At 40.3% G+C, this 20031-nt stretch overlaps 1 protein-coding gene across 6 annotated transcripts in view; it reads right to left on the bottom strand.

Moving 5' to 3' along the window:
- The window catches only part of PDE4D (phosphodiesterase 4D), a 614535-nt gene that overhangs the window by 163754 nt on the left and 430750 nt on the right, over positions 1–20031 (bottom strand). For all 6 annotated transcript variants that reach the window (XM_074995544.1, XM_074995546.1, XM_074995547.1 and 3 more), the window contains 3 exons: positions 16385–16421; positions 11531–11604; positions 5128–5177 (listed from right to left, as the gene is read on the bottom strand). In XM_074995544.1, coding sequence (XP_074851645.1) covers positions 5128–5177; positions 11531–11604; positions 16385–16421 — 161 coding nt within the window. The remainder of the gene's footprint in view (positions 1–5127; positions 5178–11530; positions 11605–16384; positions 16422–20031) is intronic.

Below are 20031 nucleotides of genomic sequence, written 5' to 3'. Positions count from 1 at the left end.
AATCTACCTACACCTAACTAACCTCTACTAAGCAGAGTTATTTATAATATTTACCGTTTATTAATATTTAAAGGAACAGTCTCAGGCATGTGTAGCAAATGCCTATCCACAGTGGAATATATATAGGGACAAGGATTTGAAGAATAACATTTTATAGTAGGATATGTCAGCCTACTTGGAATTCATCTTGAAAGCCTTACCCAAATACTTTGCTGTGGTAAATTATGTTCAATTAAAATAGCAGTAGATTGATCACAAAAATCAAAGAACCCCAAACACACATATAACAAAACAGTCAAATTTCCTTCAACATACAAAGGCACTGTAACAACAACAACAAAAATCCTTCTTGTCCTCAGGATCAGGCCTTCCATGCCCCTCCAATCAGTCAGGAAATCTTCCTTAACTCAATCAGCTAGACAAGCATTCCTGTAACACCTTAAAGACGAGCAAATTTATTAGCTCATGAGCTTTTGTGGGTAAGACCCATCTTTCCCATGGAAGCTCATGACCTAATGAATTTGTTAGTCTTTGAGGTGCTATAGGACTGCTTGTTATTCGTGAAACTACAAACTAACCAATCCCTGTGAGACTATCAATCAGCTAGGGTTAGAATGGCCAACACATTTATCTTACTTCGACCATAAGCCACGTACAGTTAGTCAGAACAGTTCCTCAGTCAGAAAACGGTATATCCCAAGGGCAAACAAAGTGTGCCTATATAAAGAGGGCTGCCACATTTGCTGCTGTTCCCTCTCGACCAAGATGTGTTATATCTACCGGAAGCCTTTCATGAACTTCAGGAGCTTCATTATTTTCAAAAAAGTGACACTGATAAAAACATTGACAAAGTCTACTTTGTTTGTTTGTTTGTTTGTTTGTCTACTAAGTGATCTGAGATATTATTTTAAACAGCATTAGAGACCACTGAATAAATGAATCAAAATCAAAACCCTGACCCTAACCCTAACCCCATTGCTAGCAACATGCTTCAGAATGGTAAGAATTAGCCATTGAAAGACACGCATCTTTTGTTCTTTGCTGCCCCCTTCTGTGTTTTTACAAGCACTTTACTCCATACTAGTCACCAGGGGAATCACAGAAGCTAGAAAAGACAAAAAGCACTTCATCGTCCAGCATATCTCCCTGCAGCTTTACACTGTACAGTTCCTTAAAAACCTCAGTATCACAGTTCCTTAAAAACCACTTTTTCGGGGAAACTAGTCTGCAGTTAAGACATCATGGTCACAAAGATTTTCTGACAGTCAGCAAGAATGCACTATCTTAATTTTATCCCATTACTTTTGTAAGATTTTCAGGTCAATTGATGGTTCTGAGGGAGTGTTTGTTTGTATGTGTGTACAGAGTGAGATGGCAAATATGCAGAATGGAAAATTAGAAACAGAAATAGTTTGGTTTCAAATTTCAAGGTAGATTATTTATCCAGCTACCAGGCTCAAAGCAAATACTCAAAGAAGGAAAATCACATTGTTTCAAATATTTCCATGTTGTCATTTAATTTGGAAGTTATTTTTTCTAATGGGACTAGGTAGCTAGATATAACAAAGTATGTAATTTTTGTAGGTAGATGGCTCTATATTTTTTACCTTACATTTTCAGCAACTATTAGCACTCTGTAGAGCTATCTTTCCATTTCACTATTCAGTATAAAATTTAAATTTGGAGTGACTGTCTATTGCATAACAGGTCTGGAATTTGAAGAAGTCTGATTCCTAGAACTGGGCATATTTTCTGCAACCGTTTCACAATATACTCTTATTACACATTTTTCCACCTCATTTGTTCTGCTCTTTCCATTTCTGATCTGCATCTGTAACTTTTCTTTTCTTTTTTAAAATGTGTCTGCTGTCACTTCTGAGAGGTCCTAATACATGTGAATGAGATTTTGATTAATTTATTTTTATGTATTCCAAAACTGCTTATCCAAGGCTCTAAGTAGCCTGATGAAATATTAAGAACAAATCCATAATACTAAAATAAAACTATTATAAAAATATTGGTTGATTCCTCCTGACAGCCATTCAGCAAGACATACAATCAGCTGTGTAGTACCTCAAAGACTAACAAAATAATTTATCAGTAGATGAGCTTTCATTGGGCATTCCCACTTCTTCAGGTCAGGAGATATGCAGTACAGCCCTCCTGGTTTTATAACAGAGAGATAAAAAAAATTGAAATAAAAACTGATAAATCAGATACACAGGACTGAAGGTGGGATGGGTCCTAGGTCCCTGACTGTTCAGTCTTATGTATCTGATTTGTCAGTTTTTATTTCAATATTTTTTTTATCTCTGTGTTATAAAACCATCAGTGCTGTACTGAATATCTCCAGATCTGAAGAAGTGGGTCTGCCCTACAAAAACTCGTCACCTAATAAATTATTTTGTTAGTCTTTAAGGTGCTAAATGACTGCTCTTTTGCTGTGTCGGAATGCAGACTAACATGGCTACCTCTCTGTTACTATTCAGCAAGATGACATTAGAAAAAAAATATCCCCCCCTTAGTTCATTCCACGAAAAGCCTAAACACTGTCTTCCAGAAGAGCTCTTTAAAGAAACCACTTGAGGAGAATAAATGCTTAGATTATGTCAGACTGTGGGATATTTGATCACCTGTATCAGCTCATGATTTTAGTAAACATGTTTAAGTGTGTTGTACAGTCCTCTCTAAAACCAGATTGTAGGGCAAGAGCCAGGAACTACACTTTCCATATGAATGCAGACAAATTAAAGTAAGTAAGACATGCTCCAATTAATAAATAAGTACTCCATATTGAACTGAGTAACTACTGCCCATTTTAAAAGCCACCCATCTCTTTCCTCACCTCCCACCATGAGGCAACACTTGTCAAATTTTCTGACAACCTGGTTGCCATGCTCCCTGCCAAATAGTGTGTAATTTTTTTTCATTTGTATGCAACTGTAGCATGAATTCCAACTCATGCATTTTTGTCTCCTCATTTGGACTTCCCTGAAATGAATAACTATAATTAAAGAACAGTTTCTTTTGAGCTCAATGAAAAAACTGTCAATTCTCTTCCTTTTTTTTTTCTCTTACACTAGAACCTCCCTGCACATTCTGGCATCCTCCCTCTCCTCATTCATAGCCTTCCTGAGAAGACCCTTTTCCCAGGAAGCCTGTCAGCCTTAATCTACTGCCCAAAGGGCTTATTATTTACTTTAGTGACAATGAATCACCCAGCCATCTGGTTTACTAGACTCATGCTTGGTGCCCTCAGGTTCCTGCTGGCAGCATTAGCAGTGCTGTCTATATTGCAGTATGCGTATGCCAGATGTCTGGTGGCATGAATGTTTAGAGAACCAAGAGGCGCACTAACTAGAGGACCTTCCAGCAACAAGGAAGCCAGAGACACTTTAAACAACTCTGCCAACAATTCAAGGGGCTAGGTGGTGCCAGGAAAGTATTGCTTTATTTAATTGTTGAAGAAAGGCAGAGAAAATGCTTGTATCATTCTTCCTGGATGTATTCCTTTGGTGTAACATGTATTACCATATTTTTTTATAGTCCAGGAAGGGATTTATGCGAACTCCATGCTTAGTCACTACAGAAATAACAATAATATAAAATACAAAATTATGACTAGAGATGGGCAGACCAGTTCAGGCAAAACAGCATCCATCTTCAACCCTTACTCATCAGTGTACCTTAATCCTTATCACAGTTTGTGGTGATGTAATATGTCTCCCAACCCTAAAGGTCTTTTGGCTTTTCACTTCTGAGCACATTAATGTCTAGGTTGGACATGGCAGATAAGGTAGCCTTTCTGGTGGAGCATGGTCTGATTACATGAACTCTACACTTCACTGCTCTCTACTTTTTGCTCCCTTTACATTTCTTGGCATAGAAAAGTTTTCTAATTTAATTGCACCACAAGTGCACCTCAGACCTTACGGGAATTCAATCCTCAAATAAGAAATTGCTTCTGATGTGCACATTGCACTCTGGGGATTAAGTAAAGGGAAACCTCCAAATCAGTGAGTAATTGTAAGATCACAACAGTGGCATCCAACAGATAGTATCCTGGGTCCTATTGTCTGGTCACCTACTCTTGGGGAGGAAAGAAGTTGGTCCAAGGCCTTCCTTGGTAGAGGAGCTTGTAAGACAGTGGCTTCCAGGTGTATGTCTGTGTATGCAGAGCTTCATTTTAGGGCAGGGGTTGGCAACCTGCAGCTCTTTAAGGGAATATTGAAGTGGGGCACTTATTTCAAAGCTGCCCCCCTCCACACCATCAATCTGCAATTCAAAATCTGCACTTTGAAATTTGCGTGGCCACCATTATGATAATGAGGTACTGTATATGCACATTAGTGCCTCGTTAGCCTGCTCTGAATTGCCTCATTACCATGCCACCTCCAGCGGGAGGTGGCATGTGTAGAAGCAGTCTGAGTGTCTGTGCAGGCTATGACCTGCAGGGTAATCCCAGCACACACCAAGTCCTGGATGTTTCCTCCAAAATGTGTGTTCTGCACCGTCCAGCTCTCTCCAGGGCAGTTCACACACAAGAAATCCAGTGCCCTTGTAAGAAGCTAATATACAACAGTTTGCTATTTTAATCATGTTACCAAACAGTTCAGCTTAAAGATATTGTTTGGTTTGTTTTGATTAAAAAATAAAACTTTTTCAACTACTGAAGATAGATTTTGAGTAAAATAGCAAGGCAGTAAAGTCACCTATGCCTCTACTACATTTCAGCACATCAATTTACCAAAACAGAGTATTATCATATGGTCCTATATGGATATATGCAAAAGAAATGGAGGACAAAGATATAGGCGTACTGAAATTTCTACGATCTCAGAAATGAGGTTTGGGAGGGAACTCACATTAACACTAAGGATATAGCTGTATCTGTATACGTATATGTACATCCATAGATATCCATGTCTAAGATGACATTACCGGAAGGAAAAAACTAATTTGATATTTATAGTAAAATATACAAAATAAACTTATAAACATAAAAGAACATATTGTTTTAGTTTCAAATGAGCCATACCTTTTGAATTATATTTTGATTTCATATAAATAATTCAATTTCAGATCACCATTATACTTTTACTTTGCATTTATATTAATCTCTCTTACCTGTTATAGTTGCTTTATTGAGGGATGGTTGATTACACATGGGTGACCGTCTGAAAATAGGAAAAACAAAAAGGCATAAGTGTGTCACATTTGCATTCCTGAGTGCATTTGTTTGAAAACACTTCGTTCAGAGATTATTTTGGGTTGAAATGTACAGAAATTGACAAAATTAATCATTCAGAGTACATACAGAGGTGAACAAAATCATAAATGAACAAATTCTCCTCAGCCTGCAAACTCCAGCATGAGAAGTTTACAAGCATTACAACTACCTTGAGGAATTATACTGGAACACCGTTAACATTTACTTCTATTTCAATGGAGTTGTAACATAGACTGGGAGGGCCTATGTCCTTATCTAATACAACCACTTTCACCTCATACAGGAGCAGGCCTGTACACCACAGCTTTAATTTCATTAAACTGTGAAGTTTTGGGGATGGGTTGTAGTGAATCCCTTACAATCTCCACTTGAGGTGATATGCTAGTAAATTTTTTAGCATTTCCAGAATTCCAGGAACCCTGGAATGAAATCCCATCCCCACTGAAGTTCACACTGACTTCAGTGGAGCCAGGATTTGATGACTCCTGATTTGGAAATTGAAGGGTATTGGCTATCACATTTGTTTAACCCTCTGATACCAAAAAGGTCCCTTATGCTTAAGTAGACATGGCTGCTACACTGAAACTCAAATGATTCATCACGATAAAAGATCCCAGACTAGAGCAAGGTTTGCACCTGAAAAAGACCCAAAGGACAAGAATATTCCCCACTGCAAGCCTTACTTCAACAACCGCGGTAATTGTATAACTAATACATTGCCTTCATTGAAACATGTATGGCTCAGGGCAACTAAAAGAACTCCTGCTAAAGCCAGACCCAAAAATCATGACCACTGAGGAAGATGTATCCATGGCAGCTGCAAGACCCCTGGCTACAGCCAGCCCCTGGAAATTGTGACTGCCAAGGGATACATCCCCCGGGGCAGCTACAAAACCCCTGGGTACAACCAGCCCCCAAAAATTATGACTGCTGACCCTCATCGCATGCAAACTGTCTGGCACCTTGCACAACACATCCTTTGATTGGTTTGGGGTCAAGCCACATGATGCGGCAGGGCACGGGAATGTTCCAGACTGTGTGGTGCCTCCGGCAAGGGGGAGGGAAAAGAGGGGATATAAGGGTCAGGACAACATGTAAACGGCTGAAAAGAAGTTTCTCATACTACCAGACAAGAACCCTCAGCCTAGCTGACACGTGGTACAGGGGGTCAGTGGCTGGTGCCAGGCAGCACGGAGAAAAAGGCAGCTATTAGGGGTATACACAGAACCACAGACCCCACAGCTGCGCTCCTAGCAAAGAAAAAGAAAGAAGATTTTTCAGACTCTCATGACCCACAGCCTTGGGCTTCCAGATGCTGAATTGTAATGGTGCTGTTGCCTAACTCCTCTGCAATTGAGGGCAGTAAAGATGTAAGAGGCCAGAGCGGAGAACTGTGGTGCATTGTGGGGCACATACGGGACATCTGTGGAGGTTAATGCATTTGATTTAAAGACATGCTGCATCCTCACTACCCTTCATTCGGAATTTTAAATTCAAATTGAACTCTACACCCGTCATTTTACAATTTTAGGATTTCGCTATCATGTTGATCTTAGTGGTCCATAAATCAAGCTAATGGTATTTAAAGTGAGGACAGGTACTTGGAAAAATCAGGCCAACTGACTTAAAATTGATTTTATCTCATAGTGTACACACAGCCTCAGTCTACTTGGCTTCAGAGAGTAGGGAAATGTGGAAAGAAGCATAGGAGTGATAAGAGTGCCATAATTAATTATGAACTTGCCCCTAAAAGGAATTCTGAAGCTTTAAATGAGGCTATAGTCTTTAGGTATATTTATGTTTTTTTAATACTCTGAATTCAACAAAAGATTTGGCCTGTGAGTAATTTTACACCTATTCTACAAAGCACTTAAATAAGGGTATAAATTGAAGTATGTGAATAGTTCTAACTAATGACCACAGTTAAGCATATCTGTAAATATTTTGCTCAGTTAGGGCCCAACTGTGCTTTAGCTGAACAGCAAGTAGCAGTATATGTAGTGAACAAACATGAGAGGAACTGCAAAATATGGATACAGAAAGTCACTTTATAAAGAGAATATTTCTAAAACAATCTAAAAATATTGTTGAGGTTTTCATTTGCTAATGGCAGCATTTTCCAGCTCATTTATCAACTAATCTTTCAGGGCTGCCAGTCTTTTCATTTGATACACAAGCTTCATTCTGCTGATCTTCTTTCATGCTTTTGCACAGTAACTGCCATGACTATGGGGCATATTCTCTGACTTGAGATGCCTAGGTAGCACACAGGGAACAGAAATATCCCTTCACTCACCTAGTGGAAATACCTTTAATGTGGAGGAGCTTCCAAAGAAACGGAATTGACAGAACCTACTCATTCCCTGGCACTGGGGTCATGCGGCTAGAGGAGAGGGTAGAGGGAGGAAGAGAAGGAAAGGAAAGAGACTGATGCACTACAGTAATGGTACACTAAGAGACCGTAGGCCAGCTGATGTCAGTTAATACAGCCCCCAGGCTGTTCTAAAATGAACCCAAGCTGGGGAAGAAGATTAATAAGCTGTAAACAGTCACAGAGAGGTCACCATGATCTAAAGACGTGGGTCTGTCCCATGAAAGATAATAAATTACATTGTTAGTCTTTAAAGTGCTACAGGACTGCTTTTTTGTTTAGTGAAGCTGTAAATAGTTCTCTGATACGCTTCACTCTTTACTGTACCCTGTGAACTCCGGGACTCAGTCCTTACATCAGAAAATGCTTAAAAGAGCATATTTTCACTGTCATATTTTTGCAAACAATAACTAATATAACACCCCCACCCCAGTTCTCAGAAAGATCCTACAAACTTTATTAAATACTATGAAAACTTGATTCATTCCTTAGCACCCTCCATTCTGTGCACTGAAAGGGGCAGGACTCCTATAGAAAAATATTATGTGACCCCGTATTTAGAGACTGAAGATTATTTTAACAGGTGTATGCAGAAAGATAAAATAAAAGTACAAAGGAGAAGGAATAGACAACTTTAATTCTAGCATTTCCTAATTTTGAATTCTGACTATGTAACCAAAATATGTTCTGTTAATTTAAGGTTTTTTGAGATTGACTATAATTAAACCGTGTGAAAACGCCTACTGCATGCAGAAAGATAAACCAGCTGTACTGGGATTGTTTTGATATATAATTGGTACTGATATGAAGCTTTCAGGATACAATTTAAATAGAGAGCCTTCTAAAAAGCAACTGTCTAGCTTCAAATCCCTCAAACTGGAATACTACGGAATGAAGGCACATCTCTGTCTGAGGGATGGCCAGAGGGATGGAATTCCATGTCTCTGTTTGAGGGATGGCCAGCCAGCCCATTAAACCAATTACATTGACTCCTGCTCTTTCAGCGCGCAGGTCAGGGAGCTGCATCTTCATATGTATGTGGGTGGAGCCACAAAGCCAGTGAAACAATGGGAGCACATGGATCTCCTTTTTGAAATATAAGTCCTGGGGCTGGGGAGAGTTAAGCCTGACTGTGGGTTGGGACTGTGGGAGGGGGCTGAGTTGAGCTGGGGAGGTTCAGCTGGGGCTGTGCGGCTGCACGGGGGACTGATCCAGGTAAGGAGGTGGGATTGAGCTGGCGCAATGTGGCCGTGTGGGAGACTGAGCCAGGGCTACGTGGCCACACGGGGGATTGAGCTGGGGAGGTGCAGGATGGAGGTGGACCTGGGGACATGCTGGAGCTGGGACCATGTGGCCGTGTGGAGGACTGAATCGGGGCCATTCGGCCTCATGGGGGGTTGAGCCAGAGCAAGGGGGGAGAGTGAGCTGGGGCCATGTGGCTCATGTGGCCATGTAGTTGCACAGGATATTGAGCTGGGGCCATGTGGGGGATTGAGCCAGGGTGGTGGTGCTGGGGTTGTGCAACTGCATGGGGGTTTGAGCTGGGGTGGGGGCAGGGGTTGAACTGGGGCCATGTAGGGGGTTAAGTCAGAGAAGGGGGTGGGTTGGGGGGGTGTTGAGCTGGAGCCACGCAGTGGGCTGAGCAGGGGTGTGGGGTTGTAGGGGGGCAGTTTCTGGCTGCACGGAGTGGGGGTTGAGCTGGGGGTGCTGGGGCTTGAGTTCTGGCACCTTTTTGTGTTGAAGAAAAGCACTGGTTGTTGGCAAGTTAAAGGATAGCTCTGCAAGGAAGAGATATAAAGTGGCAACTGGAAGGCATTTCAGGCTATTAATCTGGGATGATGAAGACTCACTACAGATTGCAGGGAAAATATTCAAGAAGGTGACAAAAAACATAGCAGGTGAAATTACTGGAAAGTACAGGAAAACAAGTTAAAACTGAACAAGGAATGAGACATGAACATTACAGGAGAAGTGTAAATAAGCCAAGACTGCTGGGAAATTGGAAGAATTAAAAGCATTATGCAAAACTTTTAAGATATCAAAAAGACTAGACAAGAAGTAGTTTTGGAAAGAAGAAGCTCAAGGAGGCTCAATATAAGAAGGCGTCAACAAAATATGAAAACAATTTACCAAAAGGCAAGGTTGTAAGGCAACACAATCAAACCAATGATCCAAGCAGTAAAAAGGCTACTGGTCTATTGACAACAAGTACCAAAAAAGTGCTGGAGGTAGGGAAGAAGTATTGTGGTAAACTTCTGAACCTTGCAGTTCATCAAGATGCAATTATTCTAGGTATGCTATATGAACATAGCAGCTTGTAAGACAGAATACAGCCCAGGACTGAACGGCCATCAGAAGAAGGAAGAGAAAGAGGAGCGAAGTGGTTAAAAATGGGAAAGCAGCAAGAACACATAACAGAACAGCTGAGCTGCCAGAAGCCAGCAAGACAAGTGCTAAAACGTGCGCGTGCACACACACACACACACACACAAACACACACACACGGACATATAGGAGCAAGAGGAGAGAGCAGAGGCCTGGCTAAAGGCAATACTTGCACCAACACTGAAGAAAGGAGATCCCAGTGGTGCAAATATTATAGAGATAGAGGCCTATTGTCTGTCAATACAGGGATAAAACATGAGAAAATTACAAGAACAGACTACGGCCAATTTTAGAGGAAGCCATATTGAGAAACACAGCAGTTTCAGCCAGGCAAAAATTGTACTGATCAGAGACGCTCTGGCTCAGCTTATGGATAAAATGCAAGAATGTAGATTGAAAAGGTTTGCTGATTTCATTGACTTAGGTGAAGCTTCTTGATTTAAATGGGAGAGAAGAATTAGGGAAAGGAGCAAAATCATATAAGCTTCCAAATAATATTATTGGAATTATAAAAGCTCTGCTCCTACGCAGTGACATAGGAGTTGGTAGAAAAATAGCAACTTGCTCAGGTTACAGTTTGGTGCAAATTTGGCATGGAGGGATTGTTGCTTTTCTACTGTTCTTAAACTGAATATTAAGAATATTAACTGCATCAGAGTGCTGACATCTACAGGTAAGGTCCTCACTTTATGCAGACGGCATACAACTAGCTGACAGTTTGGTTACGTATACATGAGAAGCCTCTATCGACAAGTTACTGTCAACAGAGAAATCTTGACAGAACCTCTGGCTACAGATTGCTGTTACACACAACTTGCTCTGTCGACAGAGAAGTACCATACTGCACTGCCCGCTAGTGACAAACCAGCACAATGGCAGCTCTGCCAACAGGCTGGCCCAGCAATCGGGAGCCCTTTCTGTCAACACAAAAATCTCACTGCATTTCCATTGACAGAGTGTTGCACCTCAAATTTTTGAGTGCTAACACTGTCAAGGCAAGTTCTTTAATGGATTACATCTCTGTCTTACATGGTTGCACTTTTTGTAGGTAGAACAGATTACACTGCTAATACTGAAGACTACATATCTGTAGCAACATTGGGAAAAATGTATGTGTCATTTCTTTTTTTATCAAACTTCAGTAGGTATGATAAGATTTGATTACCATACATTTTCAATCAAAGATTTCACTGTCCTGGACTGAATAGGAAGAATTTTCCCATGTGTATAGCTGTTCATGTACTTGCATCCAGTTATAGGATCCCTTACACGTGACTAATTCCGTGCATATCACAGATATTGCATAGCAGTTACTTCCAAGTTTAAATAATCACACCAGAAATAAGATAAAATGATGGCTGTTGTCTTAGGTTATTAACTCTGTTATTTCAAAATATTAATAGAAAATTAACGGGTCAAATCGTTCTGCACCATTGGACTTTTAGCAAAAGAAGTACTCTGAACTATAAGGACATCACCTTGATTCTAACATTTTAAAAAGTACCACTCCAAAAATTTCAGAGAGGAAAAGAGTCCACACTCACTTGCTGGGTGCCCGATCTTGTAAGTTGGTTAATGCAGCAAAATTATTCCGTACAGTACGCAGGCTGGCCAGCACCTGGAAAAAAGATATATCATGCTAAGTTCATGCTTGTGTGATACTGATTTTTTGCCACTCCACTGTATTAAAGGAAAAAAAGAAAAATGCATTACAAAAAGACTATAAAAGGATTGTTTGAATGTCTAAGGCCTGAACATTATTTAAAAATAAATCCTTTTAAAACAGAGGAATAGTTTATAGCTTTTACCCCTTTATGGAACAATTCATTATTTGTTTAAAGACAGACATATTTAAAGAGGAAGAAAGTTTTTAATTGAAAGCAATTTAAGTATCCAAAATGACAAAAATAATTCCTATTTTGAGTAGAATGGCACACTAATATGATTACATGATTTTCCATTTAAAGAGCAGCAAGCTTTTATATAAAAATAAAAACAGGTAACCCAGGAGGTTCCATTTAAAATTTAAAAAGTTTCGCCGGATTTAAAATCTTTGCTTGCAGATGTTTCGTTACTGAACGGAGTAACATCATCAGTACCTGATGATGTTACTCCATTCTGTAATGAAACGTCTGCAAGCAAAGATTTTAAACCCAGCGAACCCTTCTAAATTTTAAAAAGCTTTTATATTTCACATCCAGTTTGAATTAAATGCAGTGAAAAAAGTTACCAGATTCATATGCTTTCGCTATACAAAAAAACTAACAAATATACATGTAGAAAAGGCATTTAGATAAACACTACACCTGAATATAAATAAAGGACAATGTCTAGATTATAGGCACACACAGACTAGAATAGGGTGGGTGGGATGGAATGAATAAATGGAAACAAACATTGGAAGAAAGAACTTTTTGCTTTTCAAAGAAAGAGAGTGATAAGAAGAGAAAATACTAGATAAAACTGAGGAGAAAAAGAGTAAGAAGGTATTTTAGAAAGAAAGGTCCATCTGCAAGTGGGAAGGGAAAATATGTCCAAAGGAAAAGAGAAAAGGGTGGAAAAATAACAAAAGAGGGAAAAAAAGACCAAAGCAGGAGCAGGGCTGAAGTCTTGATCCCCAGCAGGCACACCTGGCTCTCCAGTTGCTGAAGACTGCCACATACAGTTTGAAGGGTGAGTGTGGCCACCCTTGTCCTGACATATCCCTGTCTGTGGAGAGAGGGGAGGCAGGGGAAGGGATGAGGAACCTAGCTATATTTTGAGCAACTACGCTGAAACGACTAGATATTTACCTTGGACAAATAGTTACAGTACTGATAATCTCTAGGGGCCAGACGCCGGCTACTCCTGAGCAAGTGGTGAGGATGAGGGGAGGGAACACAGATCCTTTCTCCAGTTGTACAAGGGGCAACCAGAATCCCACTCTTGGAACTCCTTGGCTACGTCTACATGTGCACGCTACATCGATATAGCTTATTTCGATAGCCTATTTCGATGAATAACGTCTACACGTCCTCCAGGGCTGGCAACGTCGACGTTCAACTTCGACGTTGGGCAGCACCACATCGAAATAGGCGCTGCGAGGGAACGTCTACACACCAAAGTAGCACACATCAAAATAAGGGTGTCAGGAACAGCTGCAGACAGGGTCACAGGGCGGACTCAACAGCCAGCCGCTCCCTTAAAGGGCCCCTCCCAGACAACACAAGATCCACAGAGCCGACAACTGGCTGCAGACCCTGTGCATGCAGCATGGATCCCCAGCTGCCGCAGCAGCAGCCAGAAGCCCTGGGCTAAGGGCTGCTGCACACGGTGACCATAGACCCCATAGGGGCTTGAGAGAGAGCATCTCTCAACCCCCCAGCTGATGGCCGCCATGGCGGACCCCGCTATTTCGATGTTGCGGGACGCGGATCGGCTACACGTGCCCTACTTCGACGTTCAACTTCGAAGTAGGGTGCTATTCCCATCCCCTCATGGGGTTAGCGACTTCAACGTCTCAGCGCCTAACGTCGATTTCAACTTCGAAATAGCGCCCAACACATGTAGCCGTGACGGGCGCTATTTCGAAGTTGGCGCCGCTACTTCGAAGTAGCATGCACATGTAGACGCGGCCCTTGAGTGGAAAGCGTAGCAGATCACAGCACTGTGGATATTGCTTAACACGTCAAAGAGGCCACCCCTTTTTTCCCCCCGACCAGTGCACTAGGTGATAACCCAAGGACAATGGTGGTTGGGGAGATTCATGCTGCACTCCCAGAAGCGTGCTCCTCTATGGGCTCCCCTCCATTTCTGCCAAAGCATTCTACCTGCTTCACCACCCTGTGAGCGGATTGCCTCTGGCATCTGCTGCAAGTGCACTGGATCTCCACACATGCACACTCACAGTGGCTACACATTTCAAAGTAGCAATACATTAGTTATCAGCCACCGTCAATTCCAGAGCTACATATTAACTGTCTCATTTGCTAATTATCTATATTTATCTATAGTTATGCCTTCCCTGTTTGTTTTTCATTCCCGCGGAACTCCTATGTATAATGTTGCACTTGTGTGTAAGCATTTGCAGGACTGAGACCCAGAGGGGAAAACCAATCAATAAAACTGCACCTCTCCCTTTTAAGTGCACACATCTCTGCTACACAAGGTTTGATCACTGAATATAATTGTTCTTCATTTCAAAATCAAATCATAGGCAAATGTGTGATCACACAAGGAGTGAATTCCACTATGCGTATTTTTAATGTCACATGCTAGACTATTACAGAATTACATCAGACCTAACTTTTAAAATTATTCCAAAGTTATTTTACTTTTTCAAACTGGAATGCAGAGAATAAATCATCACAACATTTCACTGCATTAAAATATGACAAAAATCTAATATCCTAATAATAAGGATTTCTTGTAGTGCAGCCAGATTATGTACTACACCACATAATACTCTGTTTGACATCCAATAAAACAGTAAGTGGCTAGTAAGTATTGGTCTTATTGACTATCTTTAACAATAATTAAGCTACCACCACCAACTGGCTTACAGTTACATGAAACAAAGCCTCCTGCACACCCAAATCAATCAAGGAAGCCTAGAAATAAACACAGATATGTTCTAAATTCTATCACCCAATTTCAGCAGTGATGATTACATCAAGTACAATTTTTGGGTTGCTTGTATCTGACCAGGAAAAAATTGCTTTCTCTAATGAACATATTACAAATGTAAATGAGGTGATATGTGACGTGTGTTGGGATGATGTGTGTAGACTAAATAAACCTGGACTGCCCAATTCCAGAATCCTTATTAAGCTCCCAATCCTGAAAACTGATCTGCCTGGGTAGATCCTTGTGTCCAGTGATATCAACAGGGCTCTGCTTAAAGGCAGGGGTTTGCATGTAAAAACCCTTTTGCAGGGTCAGGGCCAAGACCAATCTTATCCATAAACAAAATACCGGGGCACTCAAAAATTTGGGGTATCATGGGTCTTAATGTCCACCCATGGTGTCTTATCACTCTTCTGAAGCTCCGCCCCCTCCGGCCTGGAGAGGACCCAGTTAACTTAAAAATGCAAAAGAATTCCAGACCTAGCAGCAGAACACTGAACCTGTGAAAGGGCATTCAAATGGTAACAAAGTCATTTAACAGCCATTTGCCAACCCCAGGTATATACTACCACTTTATGAATTTACTGTACAGGACTTTAGTTTAAAAGATACTGTGAAAATATTTTGTTAGTGTGTTTCAATGAAGACTACAAAATCATATATCTAAAAAATCATCATTCTCCCACACAGCTGCTGTTGGGCATAAAAGTATCAGCTTAATAGCACTGCATAGGGCCCCACAAATACTGACCAGGGCATAAAGTTTTACTCTGTTTTTACTCAGGCAACATTCCCCTTTAAAGCAAACAAACATTTTGCCCTAGTTAAAAAAAAAATGTCAATCTACTTTTTGTTTTCCTCAGCAGCTCATAACTGGTCTCATTTAAATGTTCTGTAGTTTAATTAAGACTGGCAGAAAGATGTCTAGCAATACTGTATTTAAAATGTATCCAACTTCTTCCAGTCCTAGGGCTGACAACTGTTCCCTACTGGACTAATTTTTCTCTGGGTGTAACTCAGTTCAAGTTAATAGAGTCACAGCTATATAGAACTTGGTGCACTGTGCTGTATGTTTGTATGTACATGTATGTGTTTTCTGTTGCATTCTTGATGGAAGCCTACTAGCTGCTGGAGCAATATTGCAGTGTTTTTTGCTGCTGTTTCAGTTGCTATTCCTTATGTCCAATTATTCAGGGAAAGCGTTTGCAGTTTGGCAAATGTGAAAATGTATCTCTAGCTCTCTAGCTTTCAAAACTTTCAGCAGTTCCCTGGCAGCTGCAAGATCATTTGTAAAACATAATGAAACCTGGTTATAAGTGATTCTGCTCTGCAAGTGAACATATTCTGTCAGAAACTATTGTAAAAATATCTGCACATGAAAAGCTGAAAGTGGCCAATAAACTGTGGATCACAAAGGATACAGACATTTTCATAGGAGCCAATCGTAGTTTTGTCCCGTTGATGGCCCACCACCACAGTGGATTGATATAATATTTAAAGAGAAATGAAACTAGTTTATTTTGTAGTTTATGTAACTGCTTTTTTATTACAAAAATAATCAGAGTAAACTGATAAAAAAAGCTATAGGTAACATTTGTGGCAGAATCAGCTTGTTGACAATGTTATTTCTTTCTTTTCCTTCCCTGAAACAAGCAAGAAATCTGATTTCAAGCTAAGAGACAGGAATCAAAGGGTGTGACCCTGTTACTTTTCAAATGTAAACTGTAATATCACCTGAAAATTAGATTACCGGTCTTATTACATCATATGGCTATATAGTAAGTTGATCCTACCTGTGCAAATGGTGTCACAATCAAGTCATCTCCATGTCTGGAAAACAAACAAAATTATAGTCAGATATTACCAATGATTATTCTCACTGATGATACTTTTTTTTAAAAAGGGACATAAATTTAGTCTTATAAATTACTTTATTTAACCTCAGTCTTATTCCTTAACATTTCTTCATCCCAGATGTTTTAAAAATGCTTCTGAAAGGAAAACTTTTAGCAGTTGTCCAACCACTCGGTGGGTTTGTGGGACTGCTGGAGAACTTGTTGGTATGTATGCCACTTGTTAGAGAGCTGAAAGCAGACGGGATGAATCCGCAAAGATCACATCCCAAACTTCCATTTTCTGACTCTTTGAAATTAAATGAAACTTCTTTCATATAAGAGTTCCCTGGGCATGGCAGTGTGGCTGGTAGTACCCACAGTTACTTTTGCTGGATGGCTCCAGCCTACCTAAATACTGAAAGAAATTTGCATTAAGTGTTACTAACGGATTATAATTTTGAGCAATGGACAAGATGGTACTTGACACGACTGGGGACTACATCATAGACTAAGAAAAACCTACTACAACTTTTAAACTGACTCACACATTTGAAGTTATATGGAAGTGTTACCTAATGTGTACTGTATCGGAGGGGTAGCTGTGTTAGTCTGGATCTGTAACAGCAATGAAGGGTCCTGTGGCACCTTATAGACTAACAGAAAAGTTTTGAGCATGAGCTTTTGTGAGCACGGAAAGCACAGAAAGCATCAGAGCACAGAGTGCATCTGATGAAGTGAGTCTGTGCTCACGAAAGCTCATGCTCAAAACTTTGCTGTTAGTCTATAAGGTGCCACAGGACCCTTTGTTGTTAATGTGTACTGTTGCTGTGACAATTATACCCACACCACGCTAGGTGAGGTAGGCACAAGGTGTCATGATGATGTGGGAGGGAAAGGGGGTTCTCTTTTCGGTAATGCAACCTTCTTGTTAGAGGAAGCTGGGTTATGATCTAAAGTAATTTTCACTTGCCTGATGAATCAAGTTTCAAAGTTACACATAAACTGCCACATATAATCATGGCCCATTTTGCACTTAGTTACCAAAGGCACTGAGTAACCACAAGGTGAAGAAACTTGGAGGTCTGATATATAATACAGTTTATCTATAGTTTAATTAAATTTTCACACAACCATAATAAATAAATACACTGTAACCAATACATGATAGATACATACATACTGCCATAAGACATCATTTGGGATATTTTCCCCTAATATGCTCCCATTACTATATATAAACTGCTGTTCGCTTTATGGAAAATTTGTCTAACATTTCTTTTATGGAATAAGGGCTCTAATCCCAGAGTTGTTACCTGGCACCAATGTCATTTTCAGAAAAAAATTAAGGCTAGCTTTGTCCAACTAGAGGGAGCTTAGGGTTTCCAATTTTTATTTTTAAAACAAGGCAAAGACAACAGTTGTTAAAAATAAGAACATTAGTCACAATAAATAATTTAATGAGAGTTTGTTTTTAATATCCCTGATGTATTGTGCAACAAGTATGTCACACAGGTACTGACAGTTCTGTATTATAATGGTGATGTGGAAAAATTGGAGAAGGTCTAGGGAAGAGCAACAAAAATGATTAAAGGTCTACAAAATATGACCTATGAGAGAAGGTGGAAAGAAATGGGTTTGTTTAGTCTGAAAAGGAGAAGACCAAGTGGGGACATGATAACAGCTTTCAGGTACTTGAAAGGTTGTTACAAGTACGAAGGAGGAAAAAAATGTTGTCTTTAATGTTTGATGATAATACAAGAAGCAATGGGCATAAACTGCAGCAAGGGAGGTTTAAGTTGGACCTTAGGAAAAATTTTATAACTGTCAGGGTGACTAAGTACTGGAATATATTGCCTAGGGAGGGTGCGGAATTTCAATCACTGGAGATTTTTAAGAACAGGTTAGACAAACACCTGTCAGCAATGGTCTGGATGGTGCTTGGTCCTTCTGTGAGTGCAACTGGACTTGATGACCTCTTGAGTTTCCTTACTGTTGTAGAATTCTTTGATTGTACAATGTGATTAAAATTTTAAACCTATTTTCAATGGGGAGCTTTCCTTCCGCTGAAAATTTAGATATATAATGCTGTGTCTCCACTTACTAAAAACTCCAAAATGGCCATGATAATGGCCAGATCTAAGAATACTAATGAGGCACTGAAATGCACATTCGACACCTTATTAGCATGCTGCTGGCCGTAGCACTTCAAAATTGCCACGTTTTGCTCCCACCCGGCTCTTCTACACAGAGGTCCTTTTCAAAAGGACCCCACCAACACTGAAATTCCCTTATTCCTGTCAGCTCATAGGAATAAGGGGATTTCGATGTTGGTGGGGTCCTTTCAAAAAGGACCCCTGCATAGACAAGCTGTGCGGGAGTGTAATGTGGCAATTTTGAAGTACTGCAACTGGCAGCATGCTAATTAGGCACTGAATATGCATTTCAGCGCCTCATTAGTATTCTTTGAACTGGCCAGTAGCATGGCCATTTCAAAGTTTTCGGTAAGTATAGACACAGCCTATGAGAGAGAAAGAGTGTGTCTACACGGGCACAAATCTTCGAAATAGCCATGCTAATGGCCATTTTTAAGATTACTAATGAGGCACTGAGTTGAATATTCAGCGCCTCATTTGCATTAGGATGCGTCCGGATGCCCGCTTTGAAAGCACTGCTTTCGAAAGCACGTGGCTCGGCGTGGCTACACAGGGCTCCTTTTTGAAAGGACCCTGCACCTTTCAAAATCCCTTATTCTGTTAGCTGATTGGAATAAGGGGATTTCGAAAGGTGCGGGTTCCTTTCAAAAAGGAGCCCCATGTAGCCGCGCCGAGCCACGTGCTTTCGAAAGCGCCATGGCTGGAAGCGTCCTAATGTTAATGAGGCATTGAATATCCAGTTCAGCCCCTCATTTGTAATCTTCGAAATATGGCTATTTTGAAGATTTGTGCCCATGTAGACACAGCCAAAGAGTATGTTTAAAAGACAACTTTTCATATTAATAAAACAAATATTTCAAAGGAAATTAATTAAAATAGAAAGTTGCCTGGCATTTGATTTGCTAGAAAACAATTATTATTTATGCACTGCCCACAAGAAAGTAGGTAACTTATAGGTGTTGCAATGCTGTGATTCCCAGAAGGCTTTGAATATCAACAAACAGGCCCAGTTCAAATGGAAATTAGAAGCCCAAATGCCTTTGGGGATCTGAGACATATTACAAACAAAGAATGGTAAATAGAATGAAACAAAAAAGCAAGTAAGTGAGCAGTGATGTATAGCATACACTTAATAGTTGTTTTTATTGTCATCTCTTGTTTTGTATTCATGTGAATGGAAGTGTAGGTTTTGGAGGGGAAGAATTGTGTATTTTAAGGGGCAGGAGCTTCTTGCAGGAACAAGTAAAGACCTGGCTGATAAACTTCTTTAGGAGCCCAAGATTTCACCCCAGCATCCCAGCTGGCAGCAGAGGGTTATAAGTTCACTTATTCTGATTTGCTACCCAAGTCCATCCATTTCTTCTTTCCAAGACTCTTTACCAGAAAAGTTCTCTTGACCTGGGATTAGCTCCCAGATTCATGCATCTTGCTATCACCTTAGGGAGGATACCA

The sequence above is a fragment of the Carettochelys insculpta genome, chromosome 5 (assembly GCF_033958435.1).
Source record: "Carettochelys insculpta isolate YL-2023 chromosome 5, ASM3395843v1, whole genome shotgun sequence".
In the NCBI taxonomy this organism is placed as follows: Eukaryota; Metazoa; Chordata; order Testudines; family Carettochelyidae; genus Carettochelys; species Carettochelys insculpta.
Note: the sequence above shows the minus strand (reverse complement) of the source record. Positions and strands in the feature narration are given on the sequence as shown.